Source organism: Corvus brachyrhynchos, unplaced genomic scaffold (assembly GCF_000691975.1).
Source record: "Corvus brachyrhynchos isolate BGI_N302 unplaced genomic scaffold, ASM69197v1 scaffold115, whole genome shotgun sequence".
In the NCBI taxonomy this organism is placed as follows: Eukaryota; Metazoa; Chordata; class Aves; order Passeriformes; family Corvidae; genus Corvus; species Corvus brachyrhynchos.
The window spans coordinates 11230354-11255308 of NW_008239553.1; the positions used below are offsets into that span (position 1 = coordinate 11230354).

Here is a 24955-nt window from a genome sequence, read left to right on the forward strand (position 1 = left end):
TAGCCACCCCTCCATTTTCCAAATTATTCCTTCAGTTCCACTCATGCATCTCCCATCAACCTATTCAAGATAACGAAGTGTAAAATCAAAGGAGCACAGACATATCTCAGTAATGTCTATTGCACTGGTCTCATCACCATGGTATTGAGAGATCCTCAAATAATACTTGGCACTTTTTCAATTACTCAAGAATAAAAAGCAAAAAAGTTTAATGCATGCTACAATTATAAATAAAAAGGTAAAAGCAGGAACACAAGCCCTAAGAGTGAAATCAAAATTTATGGGAGAGCCTAAAGAATAAAGCAAGTGAGATGATGGGAGAAAAAATAACAGAGCAACAGAGAGGTTGGGCACAGTTGGACAAGATCAGAGGGCAAACTGATCATGAGTCCTATAAAAATCCAATAAAAGCCATTTACATTTGGAAAAAAAGCCACTACAAGAAAACTCACCCCTCAAAAAAAAACCCAAAAAACCCCACCAACCCACTTCTCAAACAACCCCATCTCCCCTGCAAAAAAACCTCCAAACCAACTACCAAAATCCAGCTAGGAGAGTTACCTGGATTCCGATCAAGCTGTGAAGCCAGTCTAGTATTTGAATGATCCACACGTTTTGTGCTGAAAGAATAAAATAAAGCATGCTTAACACAAAATATATTACTGTAAGAATGTCTATGGAAAGAAACTTCTAATACAATGTTAAATATTCCCACTGAAATAGTTTCAAAAAGTTATTTTAAAATAACTTCAGATGCATATTTGCTGCTCTTCTCATATGTAGAAGTATTTTCTGCCTGTGATAGCATTATAATGCCTAATCAAGTTTGTCCACAGTAAATGGCCATAATCTTGCACGTTAGGTAAAAGTGCATATATTTTCTTAGATATCATAAAGGTTTAGGTATGAGAAAAACTTAACAATTAAATTAGCACAGCTAACATTTCAGTAGACTTTAGTGAAATACTAATTTTTAGACAGTTCTTTCATTGTCTGAAATTACAACCACAACACTTTAATCTAAGATTTGAAACATCGCATTTAAACTGTAATAACGTTAGAAGGGAAATAATAAATACCAGAAATATCCATTCAACTTCCTCTATGCTGTTTATACAATACTTGATTGGTCTAATACTCTATCAGCAATAGGGAACTTAAGAGAAAACAAAAGGAAGCACAATCTGACCTGAAGATTCTTTTACTACTGATCCCACCTCGAACAAAAAAAATACTTACTTTAAAAGATCTTTATATTAAGTTTAACCAGTTTTGCTGTGAGCAGAGGAATAATGAACAGAGGTAAAATACACCTATGAGCTGTTCCCCTAAACCTTTTTATACATAAACTCACTTTTTGATTAAAATTGCACTTCACAGCACCATAAATTCTATGTTTAAAATCACCAGGATGGCATATCTCTAAGTAGAAATTACTTAAGCAGCTGAAGCAAATGTTCCTAGTGTAAAAAACAGCTGCTACAGTATTTCAGAAACAGGTTTAGAGAAAACTTTCAGTGCTATACACTGGTTTTCTTTGAGGGGGAAAAAAATAGCAGAAATTAGCAAGTTTAAAAAAAAACAAACAAAACCCCTACACCAACACTTTGTTTTTAATAGTGTAAATATGTCTAAAGTTTTTTAAACTTTATTTCACCTACTTGTAGTCTCTTTCCCAGAATTTGACAGGCCTGGCATATGAAGTGATGAATATTGCACTTCCCAGAAAAGGATTCAGTGGAGTAGAGAAGAAAGCTGACACAGCTGCTTGGACAAACAACATGGCAGAATCTGTAGGATAAGAGAATTAAGGAAAGCAAAGCAACAACTACTTTTTTTTAGCTTCTGTGATAGTGTTCAATACAGACAGCAACACCAATGAAGAGCAAAACGAGTTCCCGATGAATTTCTATGCAGTGAAGTATGTTTGTAGTATTTCCAGCAATAAGGGGATTATTTTTGTTTTTAAAAACAGAAATAGATGAAAATCCAGCACTCGACATGACAGTCATTCCCAAAAATTCTATTGAGAATACTAACTCAGCACTCCATTCAGACCAGCCTACAGAAGTCCAAAATGCAAAACTCAAGTACTAAAACCATAATTAGTGACTCCTGTAAAAGGGAATGACTATCCAAAGAAAAGCTGTGTGACTTTCAGAAATAATTCTGGTCCATGTTTCTTTTATGTCATGAGTCTATTCCTACTGTTACTGTATAATTCATAGCATTGTAACAAGGCAGAAAGCGTGAACAGTTTCTTTGTAAATACTCACTAGACAAACCTGTTCCTTCAGTAGTCTGACCCCATAATGCAGAATCCATTATAACACAATACTCAGAAGTTATAAATACACAACTTCAGGAGAAAGTTTGCATTTTCAAAGGATACGTGGCACAGCAAAGGGCTGGGCAAAAGCATGGAAGGCAGACCCCCATGTGATCTGCCAGGGAGCAATGTAGGTATATACAAATCTCAATTTATAAAAGAGTTCCCAAAGCTAAAGAGAAAAAAAAAAAAAAAAAAGAGAAAAACAATTCAGTGTTTTAGGTAAGAACCAACATGTTTTGCATCCTGAGGAATTTACTGGTCATCCTAGAGTTCTTACTGGTCTACCAGAAGCTTTGAGACTTACAAAAGGGATGTAATTATAAAAGCAAGTAACATAACATGCACTTAATTGTTCTACATACAAACTCAGGAGATGTTTAGAAAGTTACATAAGGTTTATCAAGCCATCATAAATGCTTTGGGAAAGAGAAACCTTAGTTGCCTTACAGCATATCTGTTATAGTACAAAAGACTGAGAATCTGCAAGATTACCTATCAGATAGGACTATCCATTTGTTTTCCCCTTTGGATGAACTGAAACACCTAAAAATAGAGTTAAAAGTTACCTTGCTGAAGAGTATGGACATGAAGAAGAGATCTAGCAGCATGGTCTCAGTAAAACTTTTGTAATCAAAAGTAAAGAAGAGCACTGTGAAAATAACAGTGACATACTGGCACGTTGGGCTACTGAATGATGAACGCAGTAACTTCAAGCCAGCTATTGTGATCATTAAAGCACCCAACCTGTGTAAGGAAGTCACACAAAACAGTTATTAACTGTTATCTGAACGGGGTTTAAAGACCACAAATTGTTGCTGTCATGCAAGACCAATCTCTTCAAACTTTGATTTGGGTTTGCTTTTGAAATTGGGGGTCAGGGAAGGTGGAGGGGTGTTACTTGTTTGTTGGTTTTTTTAAAGACAACTTCAGATTTTTTCTTTAAAAGGTTACTAAGTCTTTTCATCAGTATCCTCAAGCTAATCAATGTTCAAGAATTAGCATTATTTCTAAGTGTGCCACTAAAAAAAAATTAAGAGATGAAATATCCTTGAACTCTGAAGAGAAACTTGGTGTTTAATTTAGGTTATGAATACTGAAATGCAAAATGGCAAGATTAATCATCAAGAGGATGAGAATGAACACTGGATTATCACTTCCTACATGACTATATTGCTCTAATTATTATTGAGGGAACTGCAATTTTTTCAGACATAGCAACTGACAAATCAAATGGTTATTGAGAAATTAAAGTAACACAATGGCAATATTCCTCCCAAAGGTCTCATAGTGACAGTGACAACAAACCCAAAGCAAGGATTTACCAGATGCAGGGATTAAAATTAAGAAAGCCAAAAAAGCTACCCCCACACCCCCCAAAAATTAATCTAACAACCTGCCCTTCCAATATATTTTCCATTTTGTTTCAATATTTATACTCTTTTGTTCTAAGTGAATAGAACTTTAAATCCAAAAGAGACACCTTGCTACTGTTTCTTGGAGATAAAAAATGTAGGGCCTATTATTGAGCTATGATTTGCTGAGACAGTCAGATACACTGCTCAAGGGATTATAACTAAGACTCAATTTAAGAAGCAGTGTGCAATTCCATCTGGATATGGATCATACTTAAGGGCTAGGAAGTCTGAGGAATTCCTTGATGAGAGAAGAAAGCTACAGAGGGGCTGCAAGCTGGCACACCAACTCAGGGAAATTTACACCTGAACCAGAACATATCAACACTATCTTGAACTTGCCATCTGGATAATCATATTATAGACTGACTGAAGCTTAACAAGCAAACTTATCCCACTACTAGGTAATTCCACAACATGCAATCAAGACAGTATATGCTAGGAGTTGAATGATTTATCTTCATGGGAGTTTCTAGTTTAACAGCGTAATACTCCAATCGGTTTAAGTCAGCTTTATCAGGGCTTTTAAAAAAAGAAAAGCTTTATTTATTCCTTGCCTTACTCTTAAGACAGCACCATTAAGGTATTCTGTCTTCCCATAGAAGTCCCTATTTAATTTTCCACCACAGCAGACATACTCAAGATTACTTGATAGCCTTTTATACTTACTCAGTATCCAGTTTCTTTGGACTAGCAATATTCTTAGCGCTGCTACTAAGCTCATTGAGGACTATCAGTGGATAGATAACATTCTTCTCTACAAAAAGGAGCCAAATGTGAAGTTTCTCAAACCACATAACATGCGCAGCATCTGTCAAGATATATTAAAAAAGAAATCAGATGGCACTGTCAAATCAAAAAATTTCTGCTTACAAAATAAAGATTCTTGATCCGAGTAACTTGGATTAACTGTCTTCTCACAATGGACTTTTGTAGTTTTATTTAACCAAAATAAAGAGAAGCTCCTGTCAGCAGCCCCAGTAGAGTTTTTGCACTGTTAACACAACAACAGAACAGTTTGCAAGCTACATGCTTACTCTACACAGAAGGAAACAAACTGGGTTCCACCTCTTCAATAACTTCAACATTGCCATAGACAAAATGCATCATTTAAACAGCTTCATCTCATGCAAAAGGATGTTTTCCAACCATAGTCAGTCTGAAAGACTCCTGTTTTCCAACTCTTCGATACAGAAGAGCCTATGTAACCTGCCAACACAAGTGTCTATCACTTGAGCAACTTCTTTTAAACTTCTACAAGAATTTTAAGATATGTTTCAAATTAATGCAAATTAAGATAAGAAAATTTATTCTACAATATAGGCTAGAAGAGCTTATATCAAAAGTTACGGTAAACATTGATGCCTTCATAAAGGGTTAAGGCACACTTGAAAGAGGCTAGAAAAGGTGCTGTGAGTGACTACACATGTCTACATGAACCCCAGCAAGAACTCACATTCCTTTTCAAGAGAAGCCATAAAGACTATTAGTCATTGACATGGCATGAATTCTCTTTAAGTTACAGGGACCAAATCAGAAGATGTTACAAACTGTTATTTAACATTACTGGTTATGGCTTCCATCTTTCCCGAAAATACTAATACATACAAAAATACTGAAGCCAGGTATCAGCAAAAGGACACCAACTACAGCTTCTCTAGTTTTAGAGATTAAAAACTTAAGGCATACAGTTGCACTTTTCACTTCTTCCAGATAAAGTCTGACATCATCCTACAATTGCTGTTCATGTTTATCCATTTTTACACGCAATCGCTGGGGAAAAAATTCCACAAGTTAGACATCAATGAAAAGACCACACTGAACAGTTGCTACAAAGGTATGTGAATCAATTCTGACAATTCTCTGTTCCTGAAAGCAGCAGAATGCTTTCTTGTCTTGACAACTACTTGAAAAGAAAAACCAATTTCAGTTGTTTCCAAGGCCTTTCAGACACAAATTTCATAAATCTGCTGTTAAAACCAAAAACATTCCAACAGTGAAGTCCCCACAATCTACCACAACATTTATCCATTCTGGAAAACTGATGAGCAGTATAACTTCATCTTTTCTGCATCTCTGGGGAAAGATTTCATAGGCTTTAGCACAAGCTGCAAGCACATGTCTATGCAGATCAACTTGTAAGACTGGTCCCTTGGTGTCTTTATCCATTAGTTGGCCACTTGCACTATTGCTGTTGTTAAACATGTCAACAAAACTATTAAAAACCAAATCTGTGCCAGGATGAAGTCTCCACCAGCATTTCCATACCTAATCCTCTAAAACATTTGAAAACTTGCTATGTTGAGGAAATACATAGTGAAACACACTTGATTGTTATGAAAAATTCTTGAAACAATCATTAGCACAAAATTTTGCCACTTATGGTTTTGAAGATTATGTTTTAATGGAGCTGCTCTGAGACAATGTTAACACTTGTATTATCATCATCAGTTAAACGATACATAAAACATCATGGAATCAAAGCATGAGGAACTGAGAAACGAATTCATTTATAGATTAGATATAATTAAACTCTCCAGTGGTGAGAATAATAAAGATATTAATTATATGAATAGGCAACAAGTTGGTCAGCAACTACAGCAAGTTCAAGAAAGCGTTACAAACAATACTTACTCCGGACTTCAAACTGATGGTATTCCTTGGTTTTCAGCAGCGGGTGAGAAAAGCAGTGCCAAGGAAGCTGCTTTCGGAGTTGAGGCAGAACATAATGGGTCACAAAGCCTACCGTACCCACCAATGCATAGAGAACATAACTTAAAATAGGCTAAAAAGAAGAATTGAAGAAATTAAGGTTTGTGTTTTATAAACAAAATAAAATATTACTTCGCTAGTGTATTTTTCAGCATCCAGGCAGGTGCTCCTGTAATATTAATAATTATAATGGGAATGTATTTCTTCATGAGAAACTGTACTACCAATTTTAAGATAAAACAAGAAACCCTGTGAGAAAAAAACCCCCTTCATATCTAACAAATTTTCACTAAGCTGAAATGTACTTTCAAGCAAAAATAGTACACCAATCTTCTTGCACAGTTCATTGCTTCTGACCCATATGCACTTCATTTTATAAAGGTATTATTCTCTAAAGGCTGAACCCAATTTACATTTCCATCGGCTGGATAAAAGGAGGTATAAGAACAAGCAAAAACAAATCATTAACTTCACATTCTCTTGAGAAGGTAAGAAGCCTCCCACAAGACCAATCCCTTCCACAGAAATCACAAAATACTGCAAAATTAACACGGGATTATGGCTGGATTTCACAATAATGCTTTCTACTCTTTAAAATTTTCTCTAAATTTCTAGATAAGTCATTGCAAAACTGGGATTGCATTATCTTGTCATAAGCTCTTTGTGAACTCCGTGAAGCCCAAGGCTATTGAACTACATAACTGGTGAAGAGCATACAGCCAAGTCTCTCAAAAATGGGGGAAAGCAACATTCAGGTGGAGAGCTGAAATCCAACCATACAACAGAAGGGATATTTTCCTCAGCAAACACAAGTACACATGCTTAAGTAACACACTTCACCTGAAAATATGAAGTTACCTAAATGCATATGCTTTTTAAAATTAGTTTCTTACTTTAACTTTAGTTAGCAGCAGGAAGGTAAAATCCTTCTAAAATACATGCAAGAAATTTTCATTTGCCTTACATAAGGCTGTTCATAAGGTAGTCAATGGTTCCATAACAAGAATACCAAAATAAGAAACTCAGTAACTGCAGCTCTCGAGCGAAATGCTTTACTTAAACTCAAGCACAGGATCTAGTCCCATGCCATTATCATCAAGAGCCACATACAGACATTCAAAGTATCCAAAGCAGTAACACTAGCTAGACTGACAAGTAAAAAACTTGAAACTCAGATGATCTTTGAAGTCCTGTAAATAATCATTCCAGTAAAGGGGTACTCCCTGATTCTATAGTCTACAAACAGCCATGCCAGCATGGAACTGCTAAGTCAAGGTTCAGCCCCTCAAACTTTATGCACTGATCCTTTTAAACATTTTTTTGAAGTTTCATTTTTCCTTATTCCAAAATGAGCTTGACACTATTTGAGATAGATAAACAAAAGTGTGTTTTATGTCAGAGGCTAAAATAAAAGTCTAGAATATAAGAAGAAACTAGAAAAGAACTAAGGAAGATGACTTTTTGAGTACATAAAAGTGAAGACCTTCAGTCATGTACTTGTCACCGTATATGTTTAAACACTAAAACTAAGCAGAAGACTTGGTGAACTACCAGAATAAGCTTTATATCACATGAGAGTAATCGCATACAGAAGGCCAACTGAAGTAACATCTTACCTGTAAAACTGTAAATACTGTACTGACATGAATTGCAAAATAGAGGACACCAATGACTATACACACAATCAGGTCAGACTGCAATCGTTCACTCTGCAAAGTCAAAATAAAATTATTTTAGAAAATATCAGCTTTGGTTGACCTCTTAGAATCATTAAAGTTGGCAAATATCTCCAAGTTAAGAAAGTACTGAAAGACTGGACTCCAATACACAAATGCAGTAACACTGAAACTGATTAAAGATTTTCAAATTATGCCAATGTTAGCTACTTCCACTGAAGTCATTAGAAATTTCACAAGACAAATCTTACAGCTAAGAGCATCAGTCCAACTAAGTGAAAGACGCATATCTATAATGGGGCAGGACAAATCAATACACAATATAGTATCTAATCCTGGACTGTGAGGGGTTGTAAGGATCCCCTTAAAGTGCTGATGAAAGCACTGAAAGGGACAACCAAATTTCCCTTTATTGGGAAAATAATTGCTTAAACTACAGGGCAAATAAGAGCTCTGGAAGAGTGCTGCCTAAGCAGAGCTATCAACCAGGTGAAACAACCAGGCTCTTTAACCCTTTTCTGCCTCCTCTGTAGAAGGGTAAAGGATAGCTTTGGAATGACCCCGAGGAATGAGTCTGAATTTTCCATTACTCCTAAAAAATGGTAACAAGCCGTTGATAACAGGCAAAAAACCCCCCCAAACTAGTCATGCCAGAGTCAGCCACAAGGGGGCAATGCGTACTTAGGCCATTGCAACTCAAAGCCTCAAGTTTAGTAGACTAGTTCCCAACTCTGTAAAAATACCATCAATATTTACAGCCTAGAAAATCATTTAAGGATTATCTACTCCATCAGTCAAATAATTACACACAGCAATTATTGCTGCAAAGCCTTCACTTCTTGGGCTATAACTTACTTTTTAAAAATCAGTTGTCCTGATTTTAAAAACCACTGTAAGAAAGGCTATTAAAATCCTCAGCTCCTCTGCCCCCTTGGAGACTAACACCACCGTATGACAGCTAAAGAGTAGCTTGCAGCTCCTACGGTCAACTCTCTCCTGTTCAATATTAAAAGAATTGCAGTTTCTCTACTCTAAATATTTATATAATAATAATAATAATAATAATAAATATTTATTTCCACATCAAGCACCTCATCATGCTTGTAATTGCTGTGTTATGAAAAACCCAGCTACACAGTTCAGCCTATAGCTGAGCCCTACACAAAGCTAAATAAATATTCAACCTTCTTTTGTACAACTTAAACATACTAAGCTTCTTAACTCATTTTTTGCTACACTGTGCGAAAAGAATAATGTTTAAATATTACTACTTCCATAAATATTTGTACTAAAACTTCAAAGTAGTTGAAGTTGAATGGAACAGGTTACATCTGCCTCCAAAGAACGCAAGCAACAAAACTCAAACCACCCCAAACCAGCCACAAAAAGCCCCAAAACACTTTCCACCACTTATTTTCCACTTCTGGAACAGCAAGCACAAAGCTCTTCATCACAATTATTAGAAATACTGAGTTTATATAGTTTTGCCACCATTAAGTCTTTCCCACGAACTTCTGCACAAAAGCAAGTATTATTATTATTCATGAGCTAAAAGATGATCCTCAGTGATACTTCACTGAATCCACACTAGGGAATTCCAATTCTCTTTGCTTTAAAATAACTTAAAATTGCAATACGAGCATTATACTCCTAGTGTAGCACATGAGTTCACCTGCAGATTTAAAGGAAATGCTGTGATATCCATTCTGACTAGAACCATGCTAAGTGACAAGAGTGAGCTAAGCAAGATCTAGACAGATGCTATACAAACCAACACAAAGCAAATTCTTAAATTGAATTTAAAAATTATAATAATTAAAAAGCCTACTTACCACAGAATTTCTAAGCTTCTCAGGTAAAGGATCTTTTACTTCAGACAGAGGATCCTCAGGGTTTTTGTCTTCAGAATTAGGAAAAAATTTTGATTGCACTAAAGAGCTTAAGAGAAAGACAAAAAAACCCCACTGAAAAGCATGTATTGTTCTACATGGTTTTATAACAGTCAGAAGCTCTATTACATATTAATCACAAAAAATTCATTTTGCCACATCAATGATTTCACATAGCTGAGCAAGTTTACAGCTATCTCAACTTTATAAAAGAATTAGTTCTCTGTTGTACAGAATGGCCACTATTAAAGAACAGCAGCCAAATGTTCAGAACTGCAGTTTCTCTAGTAGCAACAGAAGTAATTGAAAAAAAACTGAATTTTAGGTGAAATTTAGCAATCATGAAACAAAACTTGAACTCACAAGTAACTGAACAGGAATATGCAAAATTTAGAAGTAGTCTACTTGTCAACACCAGTTAAAGACCCATGAATTCTTTGATTTAATTCAAACTTCAGCAACAACAAAAGAAACCTATTCTACCCTGATTAATTAATGAATTAGCCATGCTGACCAAACTTCTAAATTCTTAGCAGGCCTTGCTGATACTAAAGCCCCAAAACCTTACACTGAAGCTTTTAGAAGCCCATGTGCAGTGTTACTAGCCATAACCAGTTGTCTTACAACTCCTCAGTGGGATTTTTCTTACAGTACCCTACACAGGGCAGAAATACTATTTCACTTTATGGACAGGAAGATCACTACAGAACAAGCCCTAGATCTTCCAAGGAAATTACATATTGCAATGTATTACAATGCTTAACTGTGCCACATCTGGCTAAACAGGTGAAACTGCCGGTCAAACATGAACATAGAGGTTTTAGTTTTTGGAAAGAACAGAAGAACAAATATCTAGGGAAAAGGACCTCAGATCAACTGAACTAAGAGTAATTGGACAAGGTTTAGTGGTCAACCCAAAGATAAGAAATTTCCTCCAGTGTAAACACTTATGAATCATTAATTTTCTTGTTAACCGAGATCAGTCCCTCACTTTCTACCCCAGGCCACTATTTATCAAATCCATCCAACATTACGGCTACATTTAAATCCAAGTTCAAGCTCTGCCTAATCTAGGTACATGGCTGAGTTTTTATTGGCTGTTCTGGGGGAGGTGTTTCTCCTACTGGAACTATTATGTTTTACATGTATCATTATTAAATGAATCAAACGCCCTCAGCGTCAGATCACTACTCCAACTCAGTATAACAACATGAATACCTGTTTCCCCCCGCTAGATGGGAATCCTCATAACCAAAACAGATCCTTATAATTTTGCACAATTATTTGAACAAGTGCTTTGAGCACACATTCAATATGAGAATACATCAACAAAGTGAAACTGTTCAGAAAGTCCCCCTGTGGACTTCAGCTTAAACCAGTGCCTTGAGCACCTCTTTAAACACAGAAAGGGTACATGTTGTTCCCAACAAACCCAGCAGCAGAAAGATGGTACCTGACTGACATTTTGGAGAACATCAGCAGGCATTTAGATCAGATTTTGGCATGTAAGTGATTTATCAAAAGCCATAAAAAAAGGTCATTGTTAGAGAAGGAACTAGATGCAAAATGTGAGAATTTCTAACTATTGAACCAAGAACATTATTTCTGATTAATGAAGGTGAGTAAAAGTTCAAACAGTACTAAGTGTAACATTAGTTCACTTAGTACTTCCTCGCAACTTGCTTCTTCCTTGGGGAAGACATACAAACTGAGCCACTTACAAAAGTACAGAAGGGTCACTGCTTTGTCTGCTGAGATGATACGATACTGCCACTAACAAACCACAAAATATGGAGAAAAGAACTGGAATATGCTGCCCATCCCAGGAATCCTGGAGACAGAAATGAAATGTTAATAAAAAGGATACAAAGTACATACCACTTATCTGACATACAAGAATTTTGTATATCATGGTAAGAGAATGGAAAAATTAACTACAATTCCACAAAAACAAACCAGGGCTTTTTGTACAAAAAGTTGCTCCATCTTTACCTATGTCCAACTATAGATCAGAAACACTAACACAGTGTACACCCCCTTCAAGTCTACACCATCTTAATCATTAAACAGTCATCGTTTTTCATAACCCTTATGAGGCATTTCCTACATTCCTGGAGACCACAGGCTCTTAAGAGCTGTATTTAGTCACTTCTCAATTTTGAAAGTTACATATATTTTGGCTCAAGATTTATTTTTTCTGTTGTGCTGAATGCAGATTAAAAAGTGGCTTTATTTGTGTATATATTTATTTTCCTGATCTGTATTGGATCTGCAAAGATGTAAGAGTTATTCTTTTCTAAAGCTTGTTTGTCTTAAATGGATGTGTTTACAAAAGGCTAATGAGACAAGTGTACAAATTCACAGAAGGCTAATGATGTTTCTGCAGGTGATAGCATCATGGGAGTATCTCCTCTAGGAACTTTCTACTCTCTGTGACAAAGTGGAAAAGCCAGTCAACTCTGAGTTGGACCCACACATGCTACAATTCATTGTAAACTGAGCACGTTTGATTATTGACACACCTGAAATGAACAAACAGAACCAACATCACACTCCATACTGTTTTCAAACAAAACATTTCAAGCAAAAAACAAAGGAGGGGGCTTGCCCCTTTGCCAGCTAACTCTTGAATTCTACCTTTCAGATAGACACACATCTTCGCTTTGACACTACAAACTATTTCTTGGTTTCTTTTCAAATAAATATTAATTTGAAAATACTATTTCAGTTTTGCAGCACCAGAAAAAAATACTTACATGAGCCATTTTGAGAGGTTAATGTACTAGCACATGCAGACTCTGCTAGAATCAAGCCACTTGCATGATTTTTTTCAAGAATTGATGTAGAATGGGACTGACAGCAAATGTCATGTGTTTTCAACTAAAAAAAAGAGCCTGTTAGAGCAGGCACAAATCACACACCTTTTGAAACCAAAAAAATCTGCTTTGCTCCTGCATTGCATCTCCTCTATTGACATCACAGCTGAGCAAGTATGAAACCCTAATAAATCAAACTAATGTTTCTAACTCAGTAGCTGCATACTTTCATTACTTAATACAGAAGGAAGCAGAGAACAAACCCAAAACATTGATGTTTACTGTGCATAAAATTTTTCTCACCTTCAGGGCACCATAGCACAGTCCATACAACAATGCTACTGCCACAATACTACAGATAAAACTGTAAAGTGCTGCAAGCAGGCTTGTGGTAGCTGAATATCATAGAAATGAAAAGAAAAAAAACAAAACACTGTTATCTTCTTAAGTTAGAATACAAAATACTTCAGTTTAAGATGATATCAGCCCCCTAGTTGCCACAACCCTCTGATGGAAAAAAAAGGCAATTGAAACCAGAGCAGCTACTTGTATTTTTCCCTAGAAGCGATTTTTATAAAGAGCATTTTATGTGGCTTTTTTAACCTCCTTATTTATTCAACAGCTTTACCATGAGAATAGCAATAGAAACCAGCTGAGGAAGAAAGTACACTTTTTGACAGACTTACTAGGACAGCAATTCTGTTTCCCAATAATCAATCAGAATACCTTTAGGCTTTTTAAAAACACCATTAAGTATTCTATGTTTAGAGGGTAGGAATAAAAATACTGTAACCACTAAATTTTTTAACTAACATACTAATCTTGGCTGCTCCACATCTCACACTTTTGCCACTGACACAAAACACAACACTCACCATTGCCACCAAAGACATGAATGTCCAGCTGTTCACAGAGATACATCACAAATGTATTCACCTGAGGCAGGAGACCAATGAAGAATACTATAGGGAAACATAGTGTAAACACTACAAAAAAAAAGAGATGAAAAAGTGGTGAATGTGAAAAAACCAGCATAGTAAGATATTTTTCAGTTTAAGTTCTAGGGTATCACACACCCCATATTTTAACTCCACATCACTGAAGCATTTCTACTATAATTTCTAAGGAAAATACACATTATGTACAGTTCTACTTCAATGACTCAGAACTGACTGCATACAGAGGTCATACAAATCAATAGTACTTTCCTTTTAATTGCTGTAGACGTGGACACAGGCCAGTTCAGGCTTTCCATTTTTATTTAGCAAAGATCAGCCAGGAGTGTTTACAGATTAGACTTACGAGTTTTCACTCATTGTAAGGGAGGCTTATCCAAGCCTAACTGCCTGTCTGGAGTTACAGGAGCAACCTAACACCAGCCACTCTGACGTCAGGGAGGCCAAGCACCCCACCTCCGGGTTTTCTGCTACTAATAACATCTGACAATTTCACTAATTTTTCCACACCACTTCTGAAAGTTCTAATCCTAAATGACTGGGGGTTTTGTGCTTTTTTAACAAAGACAACTGTATGAACCATGAAAACACCTGCAAATTACAGGATTTCAGAACGCAAAGATAAATGAATGCCACCTAATTTTAATACAGAAAATGGTATGTCTCAACCTGTACATATTATTTACTTTCTATCTTAAAGAATAAAAGATGCAGAAATAATCTTCTACACAAGTTCAGATCTAGTAGTTCAGATTTAATTCACATGCAACAGCATATTGTAAGTTCTAAGTTCTGAGAGATAGAAGGATCAAATAATGAGAATAATCCTAGCAGACAAAATTTGGCAGTTTAGGAAAGATTTTCTATCATCTTACTGACTTGTACCTTCAGTGACCAGAAGAAGAAACAGATTTTAAAGTATCTTGTAAAGAACCACAAGTCTCAAATTTAATTTTCTAATTCCATATGCACAGAATAGTTGGACACTGAAGGATTTCTCATTAGAAATATCTACAGTCAGATACTGCGAATCTGATTTTCCCCACTCCATGGTAATGTTAAACAATAATATAATTTAAAAACATGCAGGTTGCAAGCTTGGGAAAGACACTGAATTCTGACTTTTTTTACTGACACGAATTAGGAAATATAGGATTTCAGACCAGCTCTTCACTACCTGAAGAAAATACTTTTTCAAAATTCTCAGGTCAACCCCCTATCTCAAATCATTAGTCAAGGAAGCCTTGGCAAATACAGCCTCCTGTCACTGACAGATTAAAAAGTTGTTTCCTCAAAGTCTGTAAGTCAAGCTATCTTGGGCCCATTGGAAACAAAATTATTAGACAGATCTGAGAATACACAATTTTTAAAGAGTAGTCCAGCAAAAAGCCAGTATTTATGATGCTTTTACAGTCTTTTACATCATTGTTTTCTAATAGCAAACAAGGTGAAAAGATAATTTTTATTAATTTATTTAGGTGAACTTAAATTCACCTAAATGAAATTATTAAATTTCATTTAGGTGAAAAGACAAAATAATTATTATAAATGTGGAGTAGATTTAGAACAATTGATCAACTGCAAAGCTTTCTGAAACAGTGCTTCGGCAACAGTAAGAGTTGCTCCAAGGGCAAGTGTATTGCGTGGGGGAGCACGGTGGGACGTGCAGTGCAGGTTGGTGGGGCAGGTTTTTTTGTTTTGCTTGGTGTTTTTTCAGTTTGGTTCTTGGTTTTTTATTTTGAGTTCCACTTGTGGTTTTTTATTGTTTGGAGGATTTTCATTTGGGTTTTTTTTAAAGTACAGTGAGCTGTTCTGGCAATCTGATTTTTTATTGGAAGAACTGGTAAGAAATATAAACGCCATATGCTGCTGCAAGATAACCCAGAAGAACAGTAAAACATAAGGATCAAAACCCACTTTGAACTCTTCAACTAAGTAGTTTTGAAAGCTAATCCCAAGATGGACATGGCCTGGTGAAAATGCCACCACATCTTTTAAAACTGGTAAAGACTCACTGTTCAGTACTTTTAAGAAGTAGCTCACTTCCACAGTAGGGCACACCATCTCCATGTACATTTATGTATTATCTTATGGTGATATGGGTATACATTATGGCAATGACTCCACATGGTAGAAAAGGGAAGAAAATACTTCCAAAACTGGCAGAGCATTATCAAGAGAAATTATGCTAGTTTTGTATCATGAATGAGTCAAAAGTATCTTCTATCTTAATTTCTTTTTTTATACAGAACAAAGTATGCCAGTATATGAATAGAACCAAGGAATTTGTTCAAAAAGCACCTTTGAAAAGGTCTGGACAATTTCTGTTCATAAATATGCAGCTTACACACTTTCCCTCTGGGCATTTAAATTTAAATACAGATTTATTAGCAGAAAGTTGAAGGGGGAAGCAGTATGAGGCATAAAATTCAGGATGTTCTTAAAATCAAGTAATAAGAACTAATACCCAAAATGCCTGGGTCAGTAATTCTTATTAATCAAAATTTTAAAAAACCCACACTGAGACCAAGTTTTCATTTTTCTTGGACAGAAAATGGTCTGGGGGCATGCAGACGTAACATTTAACTGCTGTCGTCCTTCACTCACGGGTATTTTGACACCACTGAAAAGCAACTGCATTCAGTTTAGATGAACTCTTACAGATTTTCTTATGCCACCCAAAGCAGTGATCCACAGAAGATCACTCAAATAACTTTGCTCCATTAAAGCAATGCACAAAGTTCCCATGATAAGATGGTCTTCAAATGTTTATGTCTCCCTCTTTCTATGAGCTCTGTCTGAGATTACAGGGCTGTTATTATTTTCATAATTAAGTACACAGGGGAAAGGATTGTTGTTTAGGGGTCTATGCTTGTTTTTTGCATTAGGTTTAGGAGGGTGATATTAAATGTCATTGGTATTCTGAATGCACTGTGCTGCTCAGAAAACAATGGAATTACCTCAAAATGGAAGTACAGCTCAAAAATTGTATTTTTGGTATTGCTGATAGGCCTGTTCTGAGAAGAGGCATATTAAATAAGATTTAACCTGTGTATAATGTTTTTTAAAATTGTGTCTGTACTGTTCTGCCAAACTGCAAAATAACCTGACTTAAGAGAACTCCTACTCATTTGCCATAAGCCCCTTCAGAGAGTGTGAAAGGGTCCAAATCAAAACGTTCCTTTAACTACTGAGCAGCTAGGTCCAAGCAAATGGTAGTCTATCCAGACCCAAGTTAAGTAACAAAGTAAGGGCTAAGATATTGGATAATGAAAAATTTTGTGACACCATAGTAGAGGGCATCACTGCCATTTGTTACAACAAAGCTATAGAAGGGGAAAGTGTTCCAATAAAGTTCTACTGCTGTAGAGCAAACAATTCAAATCTACTCACCTATAACTAAGTCCCTGGCTGACAGCAGCAGCAATGGGTTGGTGAAAGCCATTCCATACAACCTGAATCTTGTTGTAGATATGTTTCTGCTGCCATAATCCAACAGCCAAATAAGACCACAACATAAACAGAAATATACAGGCCTACTATAGGCTATGATACGATTGTGACCCTGTTTAAAAAAAAAAAAAACACAAAAACACCAACATTTGTTCATTTTTAGTGGAAAAGGCAATTTTTACTCTTCTGCTACAGATAGCTTCAGAACCAAAATTAATCATTGGTCATCAACCAGTGTACTATCACCTCACCATATCCTTCATAAAATCCTTAATGCATTGCCTTGCAGTGATACCAGTCTGTCCTTTTTGTGGCTTTGATATAACAAGGACACAATGGTTAGATTAAGTTAGACTAAGATATACATACCCTTAGTCTCAGCTATATTTTATGCTATGTTGCTTGCAGTACTAAATGCTAGAGCTCTGGCTAGGCTTTGTAAGCAACTGAGAATAAACCAATTTTAAGGAAAAAAGGATTAAAGTTTATTACTCAGATACTGCTTCTGCTGCGGGGGGGACAATCTCTATTGGTCTTATATCAAAACACACAACTTACGCAAAATAAAGTTAATGACCTGTTGCAGAGGAATAATGCTTCTACACATCTAGGACAAAGGTAGTATTTTGTCTTCGCAATCTAGTAGATGCACAACAGAGTATAAACATATTGTGCAATACTAGCACATTAACATATCCATGCTCAAACATTAATGCTCACTAGAGAATTGCAAACTCAGCTTGTTAGAGGGAAAAAATAAAGCAGTGTGCCCACTAGGACAACTGAATGATCTACAGGACTAGAACAAAACATCCAAGTTGTGTCAGTTCATGCCAGCAAAGAGAATTACAACATTAGGAATACTTCTCAGTATAATTGCTTGAATAATAAAGATTCATCAAAAAGCTTATCATGACATGCCTCCCTAGCAAAAGCTAAGCTCAAAACAGGAGGACATGACTTGTTAAATACAAGGAGTAAGTATGATTGGGGGGGGGGGGAAACAATATCTGTTCCCCTCTCACACACTAAGACAACTACAAGCCTTTTGTGCCTTATAAGAAGGAACATAAAAGAAATGCCAAAAAGATCAAACCAAAATGATCAATTCTCTGAGGGAGTTCTGCATCTGCAGGGTTAGTACAGTGGCACATGCCAACAACTTACATGTCGAGGGGAAGAAGAATCTGGCTGAACGCTCTGAAACCAAAATGAAAAGAGGAAAGTCACCCGATCTACAGATAGGCATGTTTACCTCCCCCCACACAACTTCTTGGTTGAAGTTCTTTTAACAATATCTACAGTTAATTTTACAGTTGTCAAGCTACATTACAGCCTTTAAACAGCATGATGTCATAAACAATAAAATCTATTTAAAGAGTATATGTCTATAACCCAAATTCTAAAAAAATCTCCAACCCCCTCATTTTTAGGACTTTTACTGTTTTTTTCAATAGCATTATGAACTTCAATTTTAAATCCAATTTCCATCCTAATAGTCAAATCATAAAAAAATAATCACTTAGATTACCAATATGCCATTAACAGCCTAACAAAAATTAATAATCTGATTAAATATACGCTTAGATATCATGAATGCACTGAGGCATAGACACTAAAAAAAATTAAAACCCAAACCAATAAAACTTCAAGTTCAGTTTGTAGCTGGTTTTCAGCTAGTAAGAATGTGTTCCTCTTTGTGAAAACAAACAAAAAAAAGTATGAGAACAATAAATAAAGGATTGTTTAACAAACATATGCAGAACCATTCTAGTGAAGTGACCTTGTATTACCATCTATCGAACTTTCCATGAGGCCAAGTTTACTCATTTCTTTATAAATGATACGCATGCACATTTTTCCTTAAAGCTCTAACTAACCTGCAACACCCAACTGGAGTTAAATCTATTGTTTATAGAAAGTAAAGAGAAATTAAAATACCTTCAACAGCGAGTACTGGCAACTGGCTATTACCAGGCAGAACTGGAAGACCCAAATATCCTTGAAAAAGCCCTCTATAAGAAGTACAGAGCCCAGAAATGCAACTAGAATAGCTAGGATGACAGCTAATACATTTTCAAGGATCTCACGATTCCTGTATTAAACGGAGAGATAAAAAAAGACAAAAAAAGAATTTAAAGCGAACTATGTCTAGAAAAAGCTGCAAAAGAACAGTTAGGGTCAAAAATTAACAAGGGTTATGCTACTGGTAGCAAAATAGTTAATAGATTTGAACTTCCACAGTCTACACTAGCACACTGCCCTTTAGCAAAGCTAGGAGCTACCAGGATTTCAATGACAGCAGAAAACAGTATCTTACAGAATCTTACTTTAAACAACAGAAGATAACTTCAGCAGATAATTTTAGAAATAATTCAAACGTTCAACCAGAAGCATGGTCTAACAAATCAATATTCAAAGCCCATCTAGGATGATTATAAGCCTATGAAAAACACAAGCATGATAACTTACCTGTGTATACAACCTGCCATTCATGATTTTCTAATGAAGAACCTAAAAATACTCTCGCTTGGGTAAGATATGCCAAGTGGAATACAGATAATTCCACATGATATTGATAGTGCTTCAGAACAGAATTATGAATATTCCTCCCTGGACAGAATCACTACTATCTTTTTTATTTCAAGGAGGTTCATTACCAAAATATAAATACTCTACATATTCCAAAAGCTGGTAACTGGAGGATCACCTTAATTTTATTTTTCTAGGTAAATGCAGCAGGGACAAGAAGTCACACTACTAAATGACTCTTGGAAAAAATGCTATGAAGCAGCAGGCAAATCCTCTCTATTTGCTGAAACAGTAAGTACATGCCAGGTTGTAGACTCTTTCGATTAATTTTTGGAGAAGGCTATACTCTAGCTATAAGATTGGCAACAAATCTTTGTTTTTGATCATACAAATGTGTTACTGCCCCACACAGGCAAAGTGAGGGTTGGTTTCCTTTTTCAATTTCTGGAGAAAAAAAGGAGAGTATCCTCCATTATTTTAGAAAAACTGCATTCAGTATTATTCTTTCATTTTTCAGAGTACAGTAAGTAAGTACAATTCTCTACAGATAGTTTTATCTATACGACAGTTTAGTAACTGTTTTCATCTTTGCTTTCTGAGGTCTGGCGACATACAAGGATCTCACCTATCAAATAAAGCCAGAAGAGTTAATCTATCAAAATTGATGCTAATCCAAATCTTAGGTAGGATCCAAAAGCGATAGTACTGCTTGACTTTTTGAGCTGCTTCCTCTTGAGGTTGCATGTGGTCCTGAAGGTCAGGGCTCAGGTCAATATCTTGCTGCTCCAGCAGATCTGTATCCATTGTTAGCAGCCTGTTCAACCTGATCTGAGGAAGAGAAAGCTAAAAGAAAGTTAGTATTAACAAAAGCTCATTTATATTGAATCACTGTATTATACTGAAAATTCCTTTGAAGAAAATTGCTAGAACTCTTTAGTTTCACTTTTGAGAAATTACATGTTAAGCATTGTCACAGGCTTCTACTTACTTTTTCTGTGCTTATCATGGCACATGAATAGGACTAGCAGCAATAACAGTTTGCATACAACACAACTCTTTGGCATTTCAGCATATGCCTTATTTCAAATGAATGTATCTTCCAAGCACATTATCCCACTTACTCTGAAAACTTCAAATTTGAAGACGAGTAAACTGATACACAGACAACATACACTACAAGAATAATCCAATTATTAATTTAAGTAAATTACAACGCATTTCTTATAGACAGCTAATCTGCATGCAAACCAATGCTGAATGGTTCTTTTTGCATGACAATGCAACATACACATGCACCAGCGGTCAAATTCAAACCTCATTGAATCCAGAATACACTCAGAAATTAACCAAAGAAAAAGCTCCACCCTAACCAGTCAAGTAGTATTTACAACTGACTATTACTTATTTTGTAGCTTGTCTAGAGTTGTCCTGAAAATCACAGTAATACTAACAACCATAGAAGGTATTTAAGGAGAGTACTCAATGCTAATAAGATACTACAGTATGTATGCATCATCTAATCCACTTCATAAATTTCATTAACCAGGCCAAGAAGCATCTTAAGCACTTAACAATATTGCCCTTTATTCTTAGACAATATAACTGTTAAAATGTCATTTAATGAAAAAGCTTCACAGATGTTTAAAGCAAAGAGTAAAATTTCAATACTCATGCCACCTTCAAGTGTTAAAAGTACAGGTTTAGTGTTTGGAGGTGCTTTTTTCCTACAATCATCTAAGGTTAACATTCAATTTCTTGATTTATAATTTTTTTTTCCATCACTTCTTAAATCATCAGAGTATTTAACTATGCTTAGCCAGCTTTTTCTTCCTAGAAAAATACTAGTGAAAACAACAAGCAGGAACACTCCCTTTCTAAAGGCATTTCAAAAATACAAACCATACTATTTTAGGTAAGCTGTGTCAGAAAACAGGTCCTTTTTTGACAATTTTTTAAAAACTTAATTTCTTAAAAGGTAGAATCAGCATAACATTCATGGCACTAATAATAAATTTCAGTGGAAATTTCCATTTAGGAGCATAGGCTGAGCTTTTCAGTCACAAATTTGCCTTAAAACAGAATCATTCCCTCCAATGGGACTACACTGGCAAACTAAGAGGAGGTAATGCAGCCTCTTTTTTAAAGGCTACATTTTCAAGGGGGACTGTGGAAAGCAAAGAAAGCTCCTCTAGCAGACACCAAGTTTAAAAAGCACGTTCTTGATCAAGCATGGTCAGGCAAATGGAGGTCTCTTGCTCCTCTGCCAAATCCTAAAGCTGTATTTCATTTTCCCTCTTGATTAGGTCATTGGGTACTTCAACATACTTTTCTTTGGTTTGCCAGCTTAAGAATCATGACTATTTGCACTGTTTTCATACCATAATATATGACTTCAGAATTAAGGGTACAGGTTTGTCTAGACTCAACAATAAGATAAAAGTTTTGAGATCACAAAACTAAGGAATATTAAAGCTATTTTCAGTATGAAACAGTGTAAGCTTCTGCCTTGTTTTCCCAGTCATTCCTTGCATATAAATGTAGATTTTGTACAGCAGATTCCAATGACAAATTTCTAAATTCTTTTCAGGGAAATTACTCAAGTGAAGTTTCTTTTGGTCAGAACAAAATATTTAGTCTTTCTGCTGCCTGCTAACCTTAGTAACACACAGGAGGAAAACTCTGTCCAAATTGTACACATTATTTCTGGAAACCTTTACAAGGTATCTTAGAAGATCCAATTTCTATGAGTGTTTTTAAATCGCATGGTTTTAGATCAGAGGAAATCAACTAAGTTTTAAAGTGCTATGCAAAAAGATTAATTTGTATCTATATACGAAGACACTACAATACTAAATACTTTCTCTTCATTAATCCAGACAAAATTCCTACATAAGAACAAAGAACTACGACAAAGAATGATTAATCAGTGCTATAAAATTGGATAGTTTTCTGATTCTTTGCATGCTTTAAAAATAAGTAAGAAAAACTTACTAGATCATGTGGATAAAAGCGAACTGAGGTAGAACTCGATACGTGAGAGTCCGTGTCACTATAAGAACAGGGAAAATACTTCAGATTATAAATTACATTTTATTTTAACAGGTCACTCTAATTTCCTAGTGTCCCAAATTTTGATTCCTTGTGAATTTTATCTAAATATCTGGAAGATTTTCCTTCAGTCACTTATTATAAATGCAAGTAGCCACTTCATCTCACGTATTGTGGTACATTCCATAGCTATAGTAAGCCAAGACATCCTTTAATCTTACCCTTAATAACATTTTCTCAACACCCAGTCCCTAAATTGTCTAAAAAGAACTACAATGATAGTAATTATTCCACTCAAAAAACCAAAAATATTTTATAAGCTGTTAGCTACTGATTTGTAAACACACATCATATCTCTAAAGTGCAGAGGCTGCTAGGTGTCCACATGCAGTTTCTCTTAGTTCTATACTGTTTTTAATCAAGATCCCAAAACTGCCAAAAATAGTACATACTTAGCACAAGTGATGCCTTGTAGGACAACCTAAAAACAGAGGCTAGACAAAATTAAGAGAATAAAAAGCAGTTACACTCATTCAAGGGCCTTCAGGTACATTTAGGGTGGACAAAGCCCGCCCCGGGGCTACACCCAAAAATGGACGACAGGTCACGGGTTTTCACACTTTTGTAAGTTTGGTCCATTTGCATATTGGGGGTTAATCCTCCAATTACAGCTTCAGGTAATGAAGTCATTTACTCCAAGTTTGCTCCCCCCCAACTCACTTTTGTTTACTTTTCTCAGGGCCTGAGACAGTAAGGTGTCCGTGATTTTCAGCCCTACAGAGGAACTGTTTTATCTGACCAAAATGGGAGAACAGTAGCTAACAGTCTATGTGGAGTTTAGAGTTATACATTACAGAATTGCAGAATTATAAATATATGAAAAATATAAAAGCTAAAATCCTAAGGCATCACAAGTATACTGAGCTACTTAAACTGCTTTTGAAAAACTTAACTTTAAATGAAGTTAAACCTATGGTAATAAGAGCAAAATTACTTTGCAATTTCCATTCATTAGAGATGAAGAGAAATTCCTCTTACTGTATGAGAGTCCATATCCAACCATTGCTTTTTCCCCCAATTTTGCATAGCTTTTGGGTGTTTGTTTTCTATGTAAATCACATGGTTGTTAAGACTTCTATCAAATTTATGCAACTTTCCTTCAGTTCCTTGCCTTAAGATAAAAACATTCTTTGTTATCAATTTTACTTTACTGAAACTCAAGTATTCTCTACAGCCGAGATCTGATTATCTGAAGTAGCCAGTTTGCTCCTTCCATTAGCACATACAACTTCATAACAGCAGCCAACAGCAAAGCCATTGCATCTGGAACATGCAAGCAGCAGAGGCAGGGATTGGCAGCTTTGTGGAAGGAATACAGAACTTTTCGTCAAAGTTCAATTCTACAAAAGGCACTCGCACAAGAAAGATTTGAAGATGGGAGGTTTTATACTCAATACTCCATAATTCCAAGAGCTATTCCACCTACATGTGGTAGGAATTATAGTATTCAACATGATGCAATAGCTTCAGAGCAATTTCAGAGCACTTCACAATAGTGAAGTGGATTGGGGGCAGGCAGGAAGCCACAGGAGGTTTTGGGTTGTTTTTCTTTCTTCTGCTTCCTATCGCTTCAGAGAAAGAAAGGGCATCTTTCCAACAGCAGATGAACTATCCAGTATGTAGCTGGCTATTTCAACTGCAAGTCAAAATTTAATCTCAGGCATGTTAACACTTTCATGTACTGTTTGATGCCATGTACGAACTCGAGAATAAATTTATCAGTTTACAATGGCTTCACAACTGGAAGTTCAATAGCCATTATGGTCAACAGCCACCTACTTTCTCAAAACCTGGGTTAAATTCCTTAAAGACCTTCTATATGCCAATAAAAAATGCATTTGTCAAGTTCTCAGTTTGGAAGTGTATTGCTTAAACTAACAGAAGTCTTTGTTTTCTGAGATAATATTTAACTGTATGCCATCTTCCAGCAAAAATCACTTATGTCACAAAAGTAAATGTATATGGCTAATATATTTTATAGATTTTTTTTTTGGTAGTCCATACTAAGTAACTTTTTAAAATTAAAATCAAGTATTCGGTTGCAGAAAGACAAGAATCATCACTCTTGA

At 35.7% G+C, this 24955-nt stretch overlaps 1 protein-coding gene across 1 annotated transcript in view; it reads right to left on the reverse strand.

The window, feature by feature from the left end:
• The window catches only part of PCNX1 (pecanex homolog 1 (Drosophila)), an 82714-nt gene that overhangs the window by 21680 nt on the left and 36079 nt on the right, over positions 1-24955 (reverse strand). Inside the window, 16 exon segments of the mRNA XM_017741779.1 lie at positions 562-620; positions 1662-1791; positions 2393-2501; positions 2899-3076; positions 4414-4555; positions 6379-6529; positions 8073-8165; positions 9965-10070; positions 11743-11852; positions 13141-13232; positions 13713-13823; positions 17187-17358; positions 18414-18446; positions 19188-19341; positions 20404-20621; positions 22770-22827. Of these exon segments, the coding sequence (XP_017597268.1) occupies positions 562-620; positions 1662-1791; positions 2393-2501; positions 2899-3076; positions 4414-4555; positions 6379-6529; positions 8073-8165; positions 9965-10070; positions 11743-11852; positions 13141-13232; positions 13713-13823; positions 17187-17358; positions 18414-18446; positions 19188-19341; positions 20404-20621; positions 22770-22827 (1916 nt within the window).